Here is a 15,106-nt window from a genome sequence, read left to right on the forward strand (position 1 = left end):
AATCAGAGCGTCGCAAATGGCCGCCATTTTCGGAGCCGTTTATTTGACAACGCAGTCGATCGCAGTAAACGAAACTATACGAGGGCAATTCAAACTTACATTTTGACATCAAAATGTTATCTAAATGTCATTTTGTTCACTCGTCGGTGCGTCACGCTCGTGCCAATACTTGTACGGAGAAGAACAAGCGAAATGCACGCACGGATGAAAGTGATGCCATGTCTTTGCCTTATAGTTACTACAATATGAGAACAAGCTGGTATAATCTATGAAAAAAATGCCAGTTGGCCTTTCGCATAATAAAAAGTTGTTAAATTGAGCAGCTAAGCTATTAACACCAAAAAGGTCCGGTCTGCTAAGAAAGGATGTGAAGTACCGTCACTAATCTAGATATAATCTTATATTTTGTGGTTATAAGAGCGAAACGACTACACGTTTATCTACTCACTCTTTACTGTTATATTAAATATGACACTGGCACTGAGAAAGTTCATGTAACGTCAACAGCGAAGTAGGTCAAAACATTCACGAAGTTTTGTGAACGATTAACCGCGCGGTTGTTTTATGCGATAAACGCAGCGTTGAACGCATGCGTTAACGGAATGAAGGAAAAATGACGATGCGCTTACCGCTGCGTTTACCGCGTAAAACAATGTAGTGTCATTATCATTAGATTACTAGTATCTTATGTAAAATGGGTGTGCGGAAAACGCATAGAGTTTATCGCATAAAATAACCAAGCGCTTAAGGAATGAATATTTGAATTAAATAGACTATTACTGAATCAGAGAGCTTCATCTTAAGACGTCACTAAATAACCGTTATTTCTAAAAAAATATTACATAAGATTAGACTTTATAGTGTGTTTTCGTGGAAAGGTTTCCATTTGACAATTCATGAATTAATAATATAATGTGTATTAGTCAAATACCGTTCCAGAAATGAACCCTGGTGTGAGGCAAAAATGTGTGAAACACGTGACGCGTAGCGTACATAATTGTATGTCCCGATTTTACCCCCTTGCGGTTTTGGACAAATTTTCCTGCTTCTTGGCGCTACGAGTTACATAAACAACGCACATCAAATTAACGTTAAAATATTGCGAGCACGTGACAAATTCATAACGAATCATACAGAAATGACAAATTTTCCACACAATCAAACGTTAACGAACGTCCCTTATACAGTTTATACAATAGGCCCTTAATCGTGGCATAGATACAACCACTAAATTATGTAACTGAATCAGACCAGCTGGTGTTACTAATTATAGAAGGGTGACTCATATGTAAGTCAGTGCCACAGATAAGTTTCAATAGGCACCGCTTGTTGAATATGTACAAACTTATTTACATACTAAGAACACGACCAAGACACTTTCCGAAGAGTACGCGAGAGGTTGTATGAAAACTGAACAACCCAATTTAGAAGTGATTCGTGACGTTGAAAGATTTTAATTTATGACCCATTTCGTACCTTGTCACAGTGACAATCAATATGAAAGTCGCTAGAGACCTCATACTATTGTCACTGGGACAAGGTACAAAATGGGTCCGAAATTAAAATCTTTGACTTTAGTACGTAAAGTGCCAGAAAGTGCCAGAACACTAGATTAACTATAGAAGCCTGAATAGAGCTCAAAAATGACCCCACGAGAGTGCAAGCAATTCAACAGCGCGCAGTTTGACAACGCCAAATATTGTAATATTTGTAATGCCGTGCAAAAGGTTTGACACATAGAATTTTATTTTAGCCAATCAAAAGTTTATTGACCAATCACAACAAGTTTTTAATAGCGGAAAAATGTGTATAGGTTAGTAGTTAGTAATTATTTAAAGCTGAGGGCGGGGCATATTTAAGGGATATCTGAAGGAGTAATGCCTGGACCGTTTTTGGTAGGACTAGGACATTTGATATTTTGTATTGACCCAACTCTTCAATGTTCATGCCATACAAGACAAAAAGCCTACATTTCCTTATTAATTACACTAATTACTTAAACATGCATTAATCAAATGCCAGTCGAGGAAATAGCATATAGCCTTCAAGCGGTCTTCCTCCGTTGCAAGCTTTAACTAGGACAAGGATTCGGCTAAGGCCACTTTTGTTAACACACAAAAATGCATTACGTTACGTGCGTTTAGGTTTCGAAACTGATAATGTGATAATGCAAGTGTTATTTTTAAGATGCAAGATGGTACATACTTAAAGTAAAATACACTAAATATGTTGGTAGCTTTAGCTTTGCTCCAGATCCGACCGTAGATAAGCATTTGGTGCGTGTAGGTCTTAAATTTTTTGTTATTTCCATCGGGACTACTTTGTTTTCGTATCGTATGATGGTTCTACGGTGGCAGCACTTACTGCGATCCCAACACACTCGATCATCGATGTTACTTCCACCTGCAGACTTATACTATATTACTTTTAATTATGCATCAAAATACCCGAAATTTTATGTCGCCAAGAGTGACAAGTAAAAATTAATAATGTTAGTGAGTCTCGAGACAGTTCCAATCCTACTTGTTCAAATTAGGTTATTGCATGAAATGTTTTAGCTCAACTAAGGTTTTACAGTGCGGACGAAGCATCGGAAATGAAGAAAAACTTGTTTTTCTCAGTCCGGTTTTGTGACATAAAGAGTACAAATATATCGAGCACAGAGTCAGAAAACTAAAAGGCCAAGTCCGTCGGGAGCTCCGGAAAGCCGGAAGCCGGACGGACGGTGGCCTGGTATCCGAGTAAACGTGCAGTTTTTACAACTTACTCGGTGGAACTGTGAATAGAAAAGTTTTAAGGATTGCGTATTTGTATGACTATAGCGCTGTTGAAGTCAAAATACAGATCACTTGCAACTTGGGCGTTGATCAAATGATCATACATTAAGCACTTTTACAGTCTAATGTCGAATGTGATGCTCCATGCCAGAAAAAACACATTCTCAGTTTCAAGTTAAAGTTCATGTTTTTATAGTGGAAAGGAAGCGGGAAAGCCAACGGCCATATAAGCCCACAGGTAACAATCGCTTGCGCTTCGCCATAGAATCGCTGTGTCTCTCTATCACTCTTCCATATTAGTGTGACAGTGTCAGTTGCGTTTCGTTCGCTACGGAGCGTTAGTGATTGACATACTGTCTACGGGGCCTGATGCATATTGCATAAGCTTTCGTCTAGTCTAGTCTTAAAGAGGTTCTGTCATTTGTAGACAAATATTAATTGAATATTTTTGTACTATAGACGAACTTCACTGCATCTGGACTCGTACAATCCGCGAAAAGGAAAGCCGATGAAAGGTCTAGCCGTAGGCCTCGGGCGAGGGCCTAGCCGTGGTCGACGTCAAAGGATGGAGCCCTGACCTTACCTGTCTTTGTCGTGAGCCTGTGGATACTGCAACACCGTCTGCTGTTGTTCCATGTCCACCACGCATTGTGTGCCGAGTTCGAGTTCTGGAAACAAACGAAAATGGTTCATGACCAATGTTTAATATTTACTCGTTTAGACATACGAATAAGGTCAATGGGGAGAAGATCGTCTACAAGCTTTTAGTCGCTTTTAACTCTTGCGTTGCGTACACTTACTTACTTCTTTACTCCACTTACAGAAGGTGGGTAGAGCAGGAGTGAAACTCTTCCTTTCTGACTAACTCTGAGCGACGTACGTATACAAATACGAGAGTTATCCTATGACGGTCTTTACCAAATTGACCTTACTGTCAATACCTCTACTCTCATCTCTATTATTTGGTACACGGTACACTTTATCCCGTTTTTTCATATAATAATTTCTGTAAGTAACCATTTTACGTAAAATACAGCAATTTCCATATCTTATCTATTTCGAATCGAAAATATAATTTGTACCATAATGGTTCCTGCCTTTTCCATAAAATGTGAAGACACACTAGAATGTGCATTAAGGTATCTCTATAAATGTTTCGACGATCGAAAGATCGGTCAATTGTACGTAAATTCCTATCTTTTACTCAAGCCTTTCCGGCATTTTGTAGAAATTCCCAACGGGTTCTTCAATTTTATATCATAATGGCAAAGCTCTTATAAATTCGAAATATTGCGGTCACGTGTGTGTGAACCTAGCATATCAAGTGCTAGCATCTCAAACTTTTATGATAGTTCTAGTAGCATCCCTAATAGTTCTACAGTTCTAGATGGTTTTTTTAAATAGTTCTGCTCATTTTCGCGAAAAAAATGAAATTTTAAAATGAGATGCTAACTTCACATTTTGACACTCCAGCATCCCAGCCATTACCCACTCCACAGCCTCGAAATAGCATTTAAATGAAAGATACTAACATTTCTAGACAATATATAATGAGTTCTAGTCAAAACTGTAAAAAAAAATTTTTTCATATATGTATGGGACACGAACATGAAAAATAATTCTAGGTAAATTCTGATTAATGCTAAGTTTGAGCAAAAATCCCAGTTTGGACAACCAGCATCTCAGCAGTTCTGGATAGCCAGCTCCCACGTGCACTAGAATAACCACAGTTCTATCTTCTAGAAGGAAATTTGACAGAGTTTTGATAGACTATGTCCGAAAATAGTCTCGAAATCGAGTAAATGCTAAGTTCTGAGCGTAGCATCCCAGCCAATGAAAATCTGATACCCAGCATCTCAGCAGTTCTGGATAGCCAGCTCCCACGTGCACTAGAATAACCACAGTTCTATCTTCTAGAAGAAAATTTGACAGAGTTTTGATAGAATATCTCCGAAAATAGTCTCAAAATCGAGTAAATGCTAAGTTCTCAGCGTAGCATCCCAGCCAATGCCGGTCTGATACCCAGAATCTCAGCAGTTCTGGATAGGCATCTCCCTAGTGCACTAGAATAACCATAGTTCTATCTTCTAGAACGAAATTTGGCAGAGTTTTGGAGGATTATGTTTGAAATAATCTCGAAATCGAGAAATAGCTAAGTTCGGAGCTTAGCATCCCAGCCAATGCGGGCTAGATACCTAGCATCTCAGCAGTTCTGGATAGCAAGCACCCTAGTGAATTAGAATACATGCAGTTCTATCTTCTAGAACGAAATTTGGCAAAGTTTTGAAAGATAGTCTTTCAAAACTCCGAAAAAAGTATCGAAATCGAGGAATTGCTACGTTCTGAGCTTGGCATCCCAGCCAATGCAGGTCAGACACCCAGCATCTCAGCAGTTCTGGATAGCAAGCTCCCTAGAGCACTAGAATAACCACAGTTCTATCTTCTAGAAGGAAATTTGACAGAGTTTTGATAGACTATGTCCGGACATAGTATCGATGTCTCGAAATCGACTAAATGCTAAGTTGTGAGCTTAGCATCCCAGCTAATGCAGGTCTGATACCCAGCATCTCAGCAGTTCTGGATAGCTAGCTCCGTAGTGCTCTAGAATAAATACAGTTCTATCTTCTAGAAGGAAATTTGACAGAATTTTGATAGACTATCTCCGAAAATAGTCTCGAAATCGAGTAAATGCTAAGTTCTGAGCGTAGCATCCCAGCCAATGCAGGTCTGATACCCAGCATCTCAGCAGTTCTGGATAGGCAGCTCCCTAGTGCACTAGAATAACCATAGTTCTATCTTCTAGAAGGAAATTTGGCAGAGTTTTGATAGACTATCTCCGAAAATAGTCTCGAAATCGAGTAAATGCTAAGTTCTGAGCGTAGCATCCCAGCCAATGCAGGTCTGATACCCAGCATCTCAGCAGTTCTGGATAGCAAGCACCCTAGTGAATTAGAATACATGCAGTTCTATCTTCTAGAACGAAATTTAGCAAAGCTTTGAAAGATAGTCTTTCAAAACTCCGAAAAAAGTATCGAAATCGATGAATTGCTAAGTTCTGAGCTTGGCATCGCAGCCAATGCAGGTCAGACACCCAGCATCTCAGCAGTTCTGGATAGCCAGCTCCCTAGAGCACTAGAATAACCACAGTTCTATCTTCTAGAAGGAAATTTGACAGAGTTTTGATAGACTATGTCCGGACATAGTATCGAAGTCTCGAAATCGACTAAATGCTAAGTTGTGAGCTTAGCATCCCAGCTAATGCAGGTCTGATACCCAGCATCTCAGCAGTTCTGGATAGCTAAAACCCTAGTGCTCTAGAATAATTACAGTTCTATCTTCTAGAAAAAAATTTGACAGAGTTTTGATAGACTATCTCCGAAAATAGTCTCGAAATCGAGTAAATGCTAAGTTCTGAGCGTAGCATCCCAGCCAATGCAGGTCTGATACCCAGCATCTCAGCAGTTCTGGATAGGCAGCTCTTTAGTGCACTAGAATAACCACAGTTCTATCTTCTAGAAGGAGATTTGGCAGAGTTTTGGAGGATTATGTTTGAAATAGTCTCGAAATCGAGAAATAGCTAATTTCGGAGCTTAGCATCCCAGCCAATGCGGGCTAGATACCTAGCATCTCAGCAGTTCTGGATAGCAAGCACTCTAGTGAAATAGAATACATGCAGTTCTATCTTCTAGAACGAAATTTGGCAAAGTTTTGAAAGATAGTCCTTCAAAACTCCGAAAAAAGTATCGAAATCGAGGAATTGCTAAGTTCTGAGCTTGGCATCCCAGCCAATGCAGGTCAAACACCCAGTATCTCAGCAGTTCTGGATAGCCAGCTCTTTAGAGCACTAGAATAACCACAGTTCTATCTTCTAGAAGGAAATTTGACAGAGTTTTGATAGACTATGTCCGGACATAGTATCGAAGTCTCGAAATCGACTAAATGCTAAGTTGTGAGCTTAGCATCCCAGCTAATGCAGGTCTGATTCCCAGCATCTCAGCAGTTCTGGATAGCTAGCTCCGTAGTGCTCTAGAATAACTACAGTTCTTTCTTCTAGAAGGAAATTTGACAGAGTTTTGATACACTATCTCCGAAAATAGTCTCGAAATCGAGTAAATGCTAAGTTCTGAGCTTAGCATCCCAGCCAATGCAGGTCTGATACCCAGCATCTCAGCAGTTCTGAATAGCCAGCTCCCTAGAGCACTAGAATAACCACAGTTCTATCTTCTAGAAGGAAATTTGACAGAGTTTTGGAGGATTATGTTTGAAATAGTCTCGAAATCGAGAAATAGCTAAGTTCGGAGCTTAGCATCCCAGCCAATGCGGGCTAGATACCTAGCATCTCAGCAGTTCTGGATAGCAAGCACTTTAGTGAATTGGAATACATGCAGTTCTATCTTCTAGAACGAAATTTGGCAAAGTTTTGAAATATAGTCTTTCAAAACTCCGAAAAAAGTATCGAAATCGAGGAATTGCTAAGTTCTGAGCTTGGCTTCCCAGCTAATGCAAGTCAGACACCCAGCATCACAGCAGTTCTGAATAGCCAGCTCCTTAGAGCACTAGAATAACCACAGTTCTATCTTCTAGAAGGAAATTTGACAGAGTTTTGATAGACTATGTCCGGAAATAGTATGGAAGTCTCGAAATCGACTAAATGCTAAGTTGTGAGCTTAGCATCCCAGCTAATGCAGGTCTGATACCCAGCATCTCAGCAGTTCTGGATAGCTAGCTCTGTAGTGCTCTAGAATAACTACAGTTCTATCTTCTAGAAGGAAATTTGACAGAATTTTGATAGACTATCTCCGAAAATAGTCTCGAAATCGAGTAAATGCTAAGTTCTGAGCGTAGCATCCCAGCCAATGCTGGTCTGATACCCAGCATCTCAGCAGTTCTGGATAGGCAGCTCCCTAGTGCACTAGAATAACCACAGTTCTATCTTCTAGAAGGAAATTTGGCAGAGTTTTGGAGGATTATGTTTGAAATAGTCTCGGAATCGAGAAATAGCTAAGTTCGGAGCTTAGCATCCCAGCCAATGCAGGTCTAATACCCAGCATCTCAGCAGTTCTTTATAGCCAGCTCCCTAGAGCACTAGAATAACCACAGTTCTATCTTCTAGAAGGAAATTTGACAGAGTTTTGATAGACTATCTCCGAAAATAGTCTCGAAATCGAGTAAATGCTAAATGCTGAGCGTAGCATCCCAGCCAATGCGGGTTAGATACCTGTCATCTCAGCAGTTCTGGATAGCAAGCACCCTAGTGCATTATAATACATGCGGTTCTATCTTCTAGAACGAAATTTGGCAGAGTTTTGGAGGATTTTGTTTGAAATAGTCTGAAATTCGAGAAATGGCAAAGTTCTGAGCTAGCATCCCAGCCAATGCGGGTTAGATACCTGTCATCTCAGCAGTTCTGGATAGCAAGCACCCTAGTGCATTAGAATACACGCAGTTCTATCTTCTAGAACGAAATTTGGCAAACAAAAAAGTATTTAAGTAATGGTAATGGGTGGTAATGGTAGTGGTTTATGTAAGTAAGTATTTTAATCGAGGAATTGCTAAGTTCTGAGCGTAGCATCGCAGCCAATGCAAGTCTGATACCCAGCATCTCAGCAGTTCTGGATAGTCAGCTCCCTAGAGCACTAGAATAACCACAGTTCTATCTTCTAGAAGGAAATTTGACAGAGTTTGGATAGACTATCTCCGAAAATAGTCTCGAAATCGAGTAAATGCTAAGTTCTGAGCGTAGCATCCCAGCCAATGCAGGTCTGATACCCAGCATCTCAGCAATTCTGGATAGGCAGCTCCCTAGTGCACTAGAATAACCACAGTTCTATCTTCTAGAACGAAATTTGGCAGAGTTTTGGAGGATTTTGTTTGAAATAGTCTGAAATTCGAGAAATGGCAAAGTTCTGAGCTAGCATCCCAGCCAATGCGGGTCAGACACCCAGCATCTCAGCAGTTCTTGATAGCCTATAATCGTTAGGTCACGAGTAGTTACATCGGTCATTTTGGTTCTTACGTAAAATTCTATTTTGCATGTGCACTTGATGATAAGATTGTTTAAAAATACCCCTTTTGTGCCGGTCATGGGTTTGATGTTTTCGCATGGTAAAACTCATAAATAAAATAAAGAAAACACATGACACATTCATACTTGCTAAACAAATTATTTTGTAACATGTTGCACAATGTACTAAACTATAGTACATTGTGCAACATGGGGCGTAAGTTGAATATTGCAAACGAGAGTAAGTATAGACTCGAGTTTGCAATATTATTACGCCCCGAGTTACACACAATGTTTTTCATCACACTTGCGATACAAAAATTAAGTATAAAGACAAAAAACCGGCCAAGTGCGAGTCGGACTCGCACACACACGAAGGGTTCCGTACCATTATCTATAAAAACGGTCACCCATCCAAGTACTGACCCCGCCCGACGTTGCTTAACTTCGGTCAAAAATGACGTTTGTTGTATGGGAGCCCCACTTAAATCTTTATTTTATTCTGTTTTTAGTATTTATTGTTATAGCGGCAACAGAAATACATCATCTGAGAAATTTTCAGCTGTAGCTAGCTATCACAGATCCGGTGACAGACGGAAACATGGACGGACGGACGGACAGCGGAGTCTTAGTAATAGGGTCCCGTTTTACCCTTTGGGTACGGAACCCTAAAAACTGTTAATTATGGCACTAGAAACTTCATAACTCCCTAGGGAGAACGCTTTTTCTATAACTCCCGCTAAACCTGCGTGCAATTCCACATTTACTGAGCGAGTGTGATGAAAAATAATATAGTATAACAAACCTTCATAAACAAAATATCCGCGATTAAGTAAAAACTGCTACGATATAGACAAATTGAATATAGAAAATATAGATATAGAAAAATAGATGCTTCTGTGAAACGATGTAATAAAATAAAACATATTATCAATATGTAGAGTCCACATTTAAAGGCACAAACCGCCACGTAGCCATCAGGTCCGGCGTCGTGGGTTGTAAACGTTATTGTTGTGTGTTGATTTTCTTTTGTTTCATTTCGGGAAACGAATTAGAGATGCACTAGATATGAAATACCTAGTTAAAATATGTGACGATCCACGGCAAAAGGTACCATTGCCACGGCTGAATATTGGAGCGGCGTTAATAATAGCGTAAGCGCCAGCCGCCATAAGGTACGTTTAGCCGTGCCGTGGAACGTCACATATATTTACTATTTCATATCTAGTGGATCTCTAATTCATTTCCCGAATCGCGCCGTATGAGTATATCGCGAACATACAGACATAGCGACGCGGCGGCGGGAGACATTGTTTTTAACAAGCTTTTATTAGGTCGACCTGTATGTAACTAACTATGTAATGGAATCTAAAGTAACTAATTTAACCATCTTCGAAGGATCGTAGCGTCATGAAAATTGGCAGCTGTATGTAGTTCTGATGACAATAGAATAATATGGTACTGTCGAACTGATCTGATGATGGAGACAGGAGGTGGCCATAGGAACTCTCGACCTGTATGTAACTAACTATGTAATGGAATCTAAGGTAACTAATTTAACCATCTTCCAAGGATCGTAGCGTCATGAAAATTGGCAGCTGTATGTAGTTCTGATGACAATACAATAATATGGTACTGTCGAACTGATCTGATGATGGAGACAGGAGGTGGCCATAGGAACTCTGTGATGAAACAACGCAACCTAATTGTGTTAGGGGTTTTTAGAATTGTCTCGATGAGTTTTAGTTGTCTGTTTTCGAATTTTCCGAACTTAGCTATTTCTCAATTTCGAGACTATTTCAAACATAATCCTCCAAAACTCTGCCAAATTTCGTTGTAGAAGATTACTGTGGTTTTTGTAGTGCACTAGGGAGCTGCCTATCCAGAATTGCTGAGATGCTGGGTATGAGACCTGCATTGGCTGGGATGCTACGCTCAGAACTTAGCATTTACTCGATTACGAGACTATTTTCAGAGATAGTCTATCAAAACTCTGTCAAATTTCCTTCTAGAAGATAGAACTGTGGTTATTCAAGTGCTCTAAGGAGCTGGCTATCCAGAACTGCTGAGATGCTGGGTATCAGACCTGCATTGGCTGGGATGCTACGCTCAGAACTTAGAATTTACTCGATTTCGAGACTATTTTCGGAGATAGTCTATCAAAACTCTGTCAAATTTCCTTCTAGAAGGTAGAACTGTGGTTATTCTATTTCACTTTGGAGCTGGCTATCCAGAACTGCTGAGATGCTGGGTGTCTGACCCGCATTGGCTGGGATGCTAGCTCAGAACTTAGCTATTTCTCGATTTTGAGACTTCGATACTATTTTCGGACAGAGTGTATCAAAACTCTGTCAAATTTCCTTCTAGAAGATAGAACTGTGGTTATTGTAGTGCTCCAGGGGGCTGGCTATCCAGAACTGCTGAGATGCTGGGTGTTTCACCTGCATTGGCTGGGATGCCAAGCTCAGAACTTAGCAATTCCTCGATTATAATACTTTTTTGGAGTTTTTTGAGACTTCGATACTATTTTCGGACAGAGTGTATCAAAACTCTGTCAAATTTCCTTCTAGAAGATAGAACTGTGGTTATTCTAGTGCTCTAGGGCGCTGACTATCCAGAACTGCTGAGATGCTGGGTATCAGACTTGCATTGGCTGCGATGCTACGCTCAGAACTTAGCAATTCCTCGATTAAAATACTTTTTTGGAGTTTTGAAAGACTAACTTTCAAAACTTTGCCAAATTTCGTTCTAGAAGATAGAACTGCGTGTATTCTAATGCACTAGGGTGCTTGCTATCCAGAACTGCTGAGATGACAGGTATCTAACCCGCATTGGCTGGGATGCTACGCTCAGCATTTAGCATTTACTCGATTTCGAGACTATTTTCGGAGATAGTCTATCAAAACTCTGTCAAATTACCTTCTAGAAGATAGAACTGTGGTTATTCTAGTGCTCTAGGGAGCTGGCTATCCAGAACTGCTGAGATGCTGGGTGTCTGACCTGCATCGGTTGGGATGCCTAGCTCAGAAATTAGCAATTCCTCGATTTCGATACTTTTTTCGGAGTTTTGAAAGACTATCTTTCAAAACTTTGCCAAATTTCGTTCTAGAAGATAGAACTGCATGTATTCTATTTCACTAGGGTGCTTGCTATCCAGAACTGCTGAGATGCTAGGTATCTAGCCCGCATTGGCTGGGATGCTAAGCTCCGAACTTAGCTATTTCTCGATTTCGAGACTATTTCAAACATAATCCTCCAAAACTCTGCCAAATTTCCTTCTAGAAGATAGAACTGTGGTTATTCTAGTGCACTAGGGAGCTGCCTATCCAGAACTGCTGAGATGCTGGGTATCAGACCTGCATTGGCTGGGATGCTACGCTCAGAACTTAGCATTTACTCGATTTCGAGACTATTTTCGGAGATAGTCTATCAAAACTCTGTCAAATTTCCTTCTAGAAGATAGAACTGTAATTATTCTAGAGCACTAGGGTTTTAGCTATCCAGAACTGCTGAGATGCTGGGTATCAGACCTGCATTAGCTGGGATGCTAAGCTCACAACTTAGCATTTAGTCGATTTCGAGACTTCGATACTATGTCCGGACATAGTCTATCAAAACTCTGTCAAATTTCCTTCTAGAAGATAGAACTGTGGTTATTCTAGTGCTCTAGGGAGCTGGCTATCCAGAACTGCTGAGATGCTGGGTGTCTGACCTGCATTGGCTGCGATGCCAAGCTCAGAACTTAGCAATTCATCGATTTCGATACTTTTTTCGGAGTTTTGAAAGACTATCTTTCAAAGCTTTGCTAAATTTCGTTCTAGAAGATAGAACTGCATGTATTCTAATTCACTAGGGTACTTGCTATCCAGAACTGCTGAGATGCTGGGTATCAGACCTGCATTGGCTGGGATGCTACGCTCAGAACTTAGCATTTACTCGATTTCGAGACTATTTTCGGAGATAGTCTATCAAACCTCTGCCAAATTTCCTTCTAGAAGATAGAACTGTGGTTATTCTAGTGCTCTAAGGAGCTAGCTATCCAGAACTGCTGAGATGCTGGGTGTTTGACCTGCATTGGCTGGGATGCCAAGCTCAGAACTTAGCAATTCCTCGATTTCGATACTTTTTTCGGAGTTTTGAAGGACTATCTTTCAAAACTTTGCCAAATTTCGTTCTAGAAGATAGAACTGCATGTATTCCAATTCACTAGGGTGCTTGCTATCCAGAACTGCTGAGATGCTAGGTATCTAGCCCGCATTGGCTGGGATGCTAAGCTCCGAACTTAGCTATTTCTCGATTTCGAGACTATTTCAAACATAATCCTCCAAAACTCTACCAAATTTCCTTCTAGAAGATAGAACTGTGGTTATTCTAGTGCACTACGGAGCTGCCTATCCAGAACTGCTGAGATGCTGGGTATCAGACCTGCATTGGCTGGGATGCTACGCTCAGAACTTAGCATTTACTCGATTTCGAGACTATTTTCGGACATAGTCTATCAAAACTGTGTCAAATTTCCTTCTAGAAGGTAGAACTGTGGTTATTCTATTTCACTTTGGAGCTGGCTATACAGAACTGCTGAGATGCTGGGTGTTTGACCCGCATTGGCTGGGATGCTAGCTCAGAACTTAGCTATTTCTCGATTTTGAGGCTTCGATACTATTTTCGGACAGAGTGTATCAAAACTCTGTCAAATTTCCTTCTAGAAGATAGAACTGTGGTTATTCTAGTGCTCTAGGGAGCTGACTATCCAGAACTGCTGAGATGCTGGGTATCAGACTTGCATTGGATGCGATGCTACGCTCAGAACTTAGCAATTCCTCGATTAAAATACTTTTTTGGAGTTTTGAAAGACTAACTTTCAAAACTTTGCCAAATTTCCTTCTAGAAGATAGAACTGTGGTTATTCTAGTGCTCTAGGGAGCTGACTATCCAGAACTGCTGAGATGCTGGGTATCAGACTTGCATTGGATGCGATGCTACGCTCAGAACTTAGCAATTCCTCGATTAAAATACTTTTTTGGAGTTTTGAAAGACTAACTTTCAAAACTTTGCCAAATTTCGTTCTAGAAGATAGAACTGCGTGTATTCTAATGCACTAGGGTGCTTGCTATCCAGAACTGCTGAGATGACAGGTATCTAACCCGCATTGGCTGGGATGCTACGCTCAGCATTTAGCATTTACTCGATTTCGAGACTATTTTCGGAGATAGTCTATCAAAAATCTGTCAAATTTCCTTCTAAAAGATAGAACTGTGGTTATTCTAGTGCTCTAGGGAGCTGGCTATAAAGAACTGCTGAGATGCTGGGTATTAGACCTGCATTGGCTAGGATGCTAAGCTCCGAACTTAGCTATTTCTCGATTTTGAGACTTCGATACTATTTTCGGACAGAGTGTATCAAAACTCTGTCAAATTTCCTTCTAGAAGATAGAACTGTGGTTATTGTAGTGCTCCAGGGGGCTGGCTATCCAGAACTGCTGAGATGCTGGGTGTTTCACCTGCATTGGCTGGGATGCCAAGCTCAGAACTTAGCAATTCCTCGATTATAATACTTTTTTCGAGTTTTTTGAGACTTCGATACTATTTTCGGACAGAGTGTATCAAAACTCTGTCAAATTTCCTTCTAGAAGATAGAACTGTGGTTATTCTAGTGCTCTAGGGCGCTGACTATCCAGAACTGCTGAGATGCTGGGTATCAGACTTGCATTGGCTGCGATGCTACGCTCAGAACTTAGCATTTACTCGATTTCGAGACTATTTTCGGAGATAGTCTATCAAAACTCTGCCAAATTTCCTTCTAGAAGATAGAACTGTAGTTATTCTAGTGCACTAGGGAGCTGCCTATCCAGAACTGCTGAGATGCTGGGAATCAGACCTGCATTAGCTGGGATGCTAAGCGCACAACTTAGCATTTAGTCGATTTCGAGACTTCGATACTATGTCCGGACATAGTCTATCAAAACTCTGTCAAATTTCCTTCTAGAAGATAGAACTGTGGTTATTCTAGTGCTCTAGGGAGCTGGCTATCCAGAACTGCTGAGATGCTGGGTGTCTGACCTGCATCGGTTGGGATGCCTAGCTCAGAAATTAGCAATTCCTCGATTTCGATAATTTTTTCGGAGTTTTGAAAGACTATCTTTCAAAACTTTGCCAAATTTCGTTCTAGAAGATAGAACTGCATGTATTCTATTTGACTAGGGTGCTTGCTATCCAGAACTGCTGAGATGCTAGGTATCTAGCCCGCATTGGCTGGGATGCTAAGCTCCGAACTTAGCTATTTCTCGATTTCGAGACTATTTCAAACATAATCCTCCAAAACTCTG

The 15,106-nt window shown here is 40.5% G+C and overlaps 1 protein-coding gene across 1 annotated transcript in view; it reads right to left on the reverse strand.

Annotated features, from left to right (window-relative positions):
- LOC134789726 (kinesin-like protein KIF13A) overlaps positions 1-15,106 on the reverse strand; it is a 262,918-nt gene that overhangs the window by 233,906 nt on the left and 13,906 nt on the right. The window contains exon 2 of the mRNA XM_063760358.1: positions 3,361-3,445. Coding sequence (XP_063616428.1) covers positions 3,361-3,445 — 85 coding nt within the window. The remainder of the gene's footprint in view (positions 1-3,360; positions 3,446-15,106) is intronic.

The sequence above is a fragment of the Cydia splendana genome, chromosome 4, assembly GCF_910591565.1.
Source record: "Cydia splendana chromosome 4, ilCydSple1.2, whole genome shotgun sequence".
Taxonomy (NCBI): Eukaryota; Metazoa; Arthropoda; class Insecta; order Lepidoptera; family Tortricidae; genus Cydia; species Cydia splendana.